Here is a 4,989-nt window from a genome sequence, read left to right as displayed (position 1 = left end):
AGTTCTTGCTATGCTGATGGTATTACTTACTTTTACGGTTGATTCACCCTCAGGTCAGGAGAACATGTCATTAATCATATTGGGAAGTCGACTTAGAGATGGTTTTGTGTTTTTCTACGTAGTGGAAGAGTTAAGATTCACAAAAGTACGAGGAATTCAAAGATTGTCACATCTGAAGCAGACTCGTTTGTCCAAATGTTACATGTTCCACAGCTAATGAGATTTCGTTCTTTGACTTGGTATTCATGAAGCAATCGAATCAAAAATGATTTACTCAATCATAATCAAGGAATATTTTTGGCGTCTAAGAAAGCATAAATGCACGGAAGTCTAGAGTGTCGATGAATACCATCATCGGTAGGAATAGAAACACCCCAAAAAAGTAATAGATCCTGTAAATTTTTGCGTTTGGTTTGGGTTAATAGGATTAGTAATCCCATCCAATCAAATCAAATCAAAGTTTTGGTTGCAATATTGAATTAATAAAAATAAATATAAAGTGTTATTTCACATCCTATTCAAATATTTAACAATCACAATATAATTTATCTGTACAATCTCATCGATTTTTGGGTACCAATATAAGAAACAACTAACGGGGAGTGGGATAAATCATAGGACTGTCCATAGTATCTTCTTGGATATAATGTGCTCCTGAACTAAATTCTGGGCCTAAATTGATTGCATACAAATCTGATGTCTGTCCCGAATGTTCACCTAAAAGTGCCTCACTTTCTTCTCTATCTTGTTGAATAATCCATGGATGTTGAGTTAATTTCCTTATCCCTTCAAGCTCCAGTGCCACTTCTTTCATTGTTGGCCTTTCTTCACTTTTCAAATTCAAACATATCTTCACAAGCTCACCAATTCGTTGCAGCTGCTCGAAACTACCTTCTTTCAAGAGTCGAGGATCGAGAATTTGAAACAGGCGATTTTCTTTAACGGACATGATGAAATATGTGGCTAAGTTCCTCTCTTCTTCTGATTTTGTAGGTGAAAGGGGTTTTTTCCCAGTCATCAACTCGGCAAGAACGACCCCGAAGCTATAAACGTCGCTTTTTTCTGTTAACTGGCTGGTTTGGAAGTACTCAGGGTCCAAATAGCCTAAAGTCCCCTGAACAAGAGTTGTCACTTGTGTTTGGTTTAAAGGGACCAGTCTTGAAGCGCCGAAATCTGATATTTTTGCAGTGTACGAGTCGTCTAAAAGTATGTTGCTGGACTTCACGTCTCTGTGGATAATAGGCATTGAAGCAGCAGAGTGGAGATAGGCAAGTGCACCAGCAGATTCAGTAGCAATTCTTAAACGGTTGCTCCAAGAAAACCAAGGCGTTGCCGCACTGTTATGTATGTGATAGAAGAGTGTACCGTTTGATATAAACTCATAAACCAGTAAAGGAACTTCACTCTCCAAGCAACATCCCAAAAGTTTAACAACATTTCGGTGGTTCACTTGAGTTAAAACAATCGCCTCATTTATAAATTGTTCGATTTGGTTCTGATCCATTATTCTTGATTTCTTAATGGCGACTACTCGTTGATCAGGTAGGATTCCTTTGTATACCGTGCCATAACCACCCCTTCCAATGATACGGTCTTCAGAGTATTTGTTAGTGGCCTTCTCTAGCTCTTCGGCCGAGAAGATTTTACTCGACTCGGATCCACCCTCAATAGATGAAGTCTGTTGCTTCAAAAGGATCCCACCATTTTTGTGGAAGTACTTTTCTCTCATTTTGACAATCTTTCTTTTCTTGACTCCAAAATAAATCCATGTGATACCAGTAAAAATCGAGAGCAATCCAATACTGAAACCTGAAACATCCATTTGACAAGATTAAAATTATACATTTATGCATTATAAATACACAAAATAATGATTTGTCTATTGGCACAAACTTGGTAAATAAATTACCCAAGGAGAATTTTATTACTGGAAACTGAGAGTTGACAGAGATGCATCCATGTCCGTCCTTTCTTCCATCGCCCGAGGATCCTTTTTTGCAAGCACAACTAAAACTCCCTGGAGTGTTTGTACAAATACCGTTTGCATCGCATGGAGTACTATCACATTCATTTATGTCTGTCACAAAGAATGAGATTATGGCTGTCAGGAACAATAAGCCCCGAAAATTGAGATGAAAACCATAAAAGAACACGTAAATTTTACGCCTGAAAGCCCCTCCATAAGAGAGAACCAATTCTTATGGACTATATGGATCAGTTTAAGAGTCGCAAATCTATGACATATAACGCATATATATTTGATATAAAATATAACTATTGTTAGCTCTTTCTTTGCAATACATATTACTGAACTAGAAGGAAATAAAATCTTGTAGATTTTATCTAAAAAAAATTCATCGACTTCTACATATTAGTATTTCTGAAGCACCCCTATGATTTCTCTATATGTTGAAGCATATGCAGCGAGGGGGGTTATTACCAATATATTAGACTTGATTCATCTTCTATGTGACAATTTAGGTTTCATCTTCAATGATAAAGAACCCATTTCATTGTGTCCTTTATTACCAAGTCAAACTAATAAACCACTCTAAACAGCAATCTAAAACAATCAGATAAACATAAACTAACCTGTGCAGCCTGGACTTATATATGGATTGCCTTCGTACCCTGCTGTGCAATTACATCGGTATCCTCCAAGACCCGTGTTTGAATCAACACAAACGCTATTTTCTCTACAAGCAAAATCGGCAGATTTCTCGGCTTCCTCACAGTTTCCACTCCCAAGTGCCCATTCAATAACAATAGGGACTTCCTGGATTGTCCTATTCTGAAAATTCACGTCTGAAAAATCTGAAACCCGAAACTCAAACATGTCCTGAGCCCCAAGAAATGCGTACCCACAAGTAGCAAAACTCCAAACGTTAGTATGATTTCTGAGACTCCCAAGAGCTGATACAAAAGTCTTTAAACCTTTCGGAATCGGAGTTTGACAACAGCCAATCCCAGTACAATATCCGTCCAGTAAATCACTCTGCTGTGAACAAAGTGATAAACATCCGCTGGTAAAGTTCCGGCCGCTGGTACCAACAATCACAGCCAAATCGTCGCAGCCCACAACTGTAAACTTATTGAACTCAGAAAAGCTGTACGGGGATCCAGTCAGGTTGATGCCTATCGTGTTCTGTCGGGTGATATTGCCTGATTCTGTGTAGCATTTTGCAGCAACCTTATTTTTTATCCGTATTTCGTTATCAGATATGTTGACAACTTCAAGATTAGTGGATGTAATGGTGAGTTTAGGCGGACTGACGGAATGATCACAGTTCATGTCAAACCAACGGCCAATCGAGCAGCCTGAGTTGTTTCCAATGCCGAAAGGGAATGGAAGAATTACATCTCCACACTTCGTCTCGCAGCCAGGTTTTGCTATAATTGATCCTTGGTTAAAAGTTTTTCTTGGAACAGTGAGGATGGTGGAAGAATTAGAAAGGGGATGATCAGCTAATGCCAGAGAAAAGGACAATATAATCAAGATTACAGATTCAGTAAGCTTGTTTTTTATCTTCATGGATCTTCTTCACTGGGTAACAGGCCCGATAAGGAGTTGTCTAATGTATACTTCTCCCGGGGAATACTATATATAACCCAGAGAGGTACGAGAATTTTAACCTTAAAGATCAAAAGCGTTGAAAATTTGGGAGAAAACTTCGTACGAGCAGAGCCAGGTCCAGGGGATGACTTGGTTTGATACGACACTGTCAGAATTGTGCCAATCGAAATTTTCAACTATGGATTTTTCAACATTTTAAATTGAATTATTAAAAAAGAAAAAGAATGATGCCGGCCATTGTGACTTGTGATTATTTGTATGAAATTATTAAAATATCTTACTTTTTTTATGTATTTTTCTTGAACTAAATAAAAATGATCAATACTATGTTTTTGATAATTTACTTGGTAAAATATTTACTAACATATATTTCTAATATATAGCATAAAGGGAAAAATTGCATGTTGAATCTGTATATTTGTGATTTTGATTATATATATTGTCAAATTTATAAAATATTTGAACATAGAAAATATCATTTCGAGAGTACAAAAATTATCAATATAGAAAATAAAATGTAATGTATAAAATTAGGAAGAAAATAAAATGTCTTATTAATAAATAAATACATGGAAAAACAAAAGTTTTCCCACTAGGGCCGTCTTCCAATATATTAATTTGAACTAAGATAATAGACGGAAGTAGTTCAAACGAACAATATACATTTTTATTTATTTAAGAGATGACTGTCCATACATCCTGTTTGATCGTCATGTTTATCGAATTTTTAATTGTTTAACTCACGGCCGTGAGTTAATCAAACCAGCAGGTATACATACGGCTTAACTTAAATCAGAAAATAGTGAAATTTAAACATCGACGACCCGATATGCCGGAAATGTTTTTAAAAAATCTTAATTACAAAACTAAAAATACAACCCCCTGTAATGTTGGAGAACAAAGTCTGGAGCATCATCAAATAGTCTAGAGTCGTTTATTCCTTTTTCTATTTTTGAAATCGCTATCGGATGAGCAAGTATAGGGTCACGTTTGTCGGTAGAAGACATGCACTTAATGAGGTGCATTAATATGACTATTCCTTGAAGGAGAAAAACGGGGAATAGGTTGGAGGAAATTTCCACCGGTGGAAATTTCGTGGAAAGTTTGAATACGCGTTAAAAACGCATATTCACACTGACTGGAAGCTCTATAAATAGAGCTCACCTTTCAATCTGAAATCATCCCTTCTTCGATTTTTATCTCATTTTATAAGCATTTGAGTGCTTAGTTCTATAATATTTGTGAGGTGTTTGTTCATCTGTATTAAGAGAGTGTGTGTTCCCTTTGAAAACACAGTGAGTGAGTTCACTACAAGAAAAATGATTTTCCGCAGCACGTCATCAACAACGTGCATTAAAAACACGTTGCGAATACTACTTTTCACGGCGTGCACCCATATGTGCGCCGTTAATAGT

The 4,989-nt window shown here is 36.6% G+C and overlaps 1 protein-coding gene across 1 annotated transcript; it reads right to left on the bottom strand.

Moving 5' to 3' along the window:
• Positions 1-483: 483 nt before the first annotated feature.
• Positions 484-3,790, bottom strand: LOC140826232 (wall-associated receptor kinase 2-like). The gene is made up of 3 exons (XM_073188427.1): positions 2,593-3,790; positions 1,910-2,077; positions 484-1,809 (listed from the first exon to the last, which is right to left on the bottom strand). The coding sequence occupies exons 1-3, from the start codon at positions 3,530-3,532 to the stop codon at positions 593-595; spliced, it is 2,325 nt and encodes a 774-aa protein (XP_073044528.1). The 5' UTR covers positions 3,533-3,790; the 3' UTR covers positions 484-592.
• Between the last annotated feature and the right edge of the window lie 1,199 nt (positions 3,791-4,989).

Source organism: Primulina eburnea, chromosome 3 (genome assembly GCF_022965805.1).
Source record: "Primulina eburnea isolate SZY01 chromosome 3, ASM2296580v1, whole genome shotgun sequence".
NCBI classification, from domain to species: Eukaryota; Viridiplantae; Streptophyta; class Magnoliopsida; order Lamiales; family Gesneriaceae; genus Primulina; species Primulina eburnea.
The sequence above is the reverse complement of the archived record's forward strand: the minus strand, read 5'-3'. Positions and strand labels throughout refer to the sequence as shown.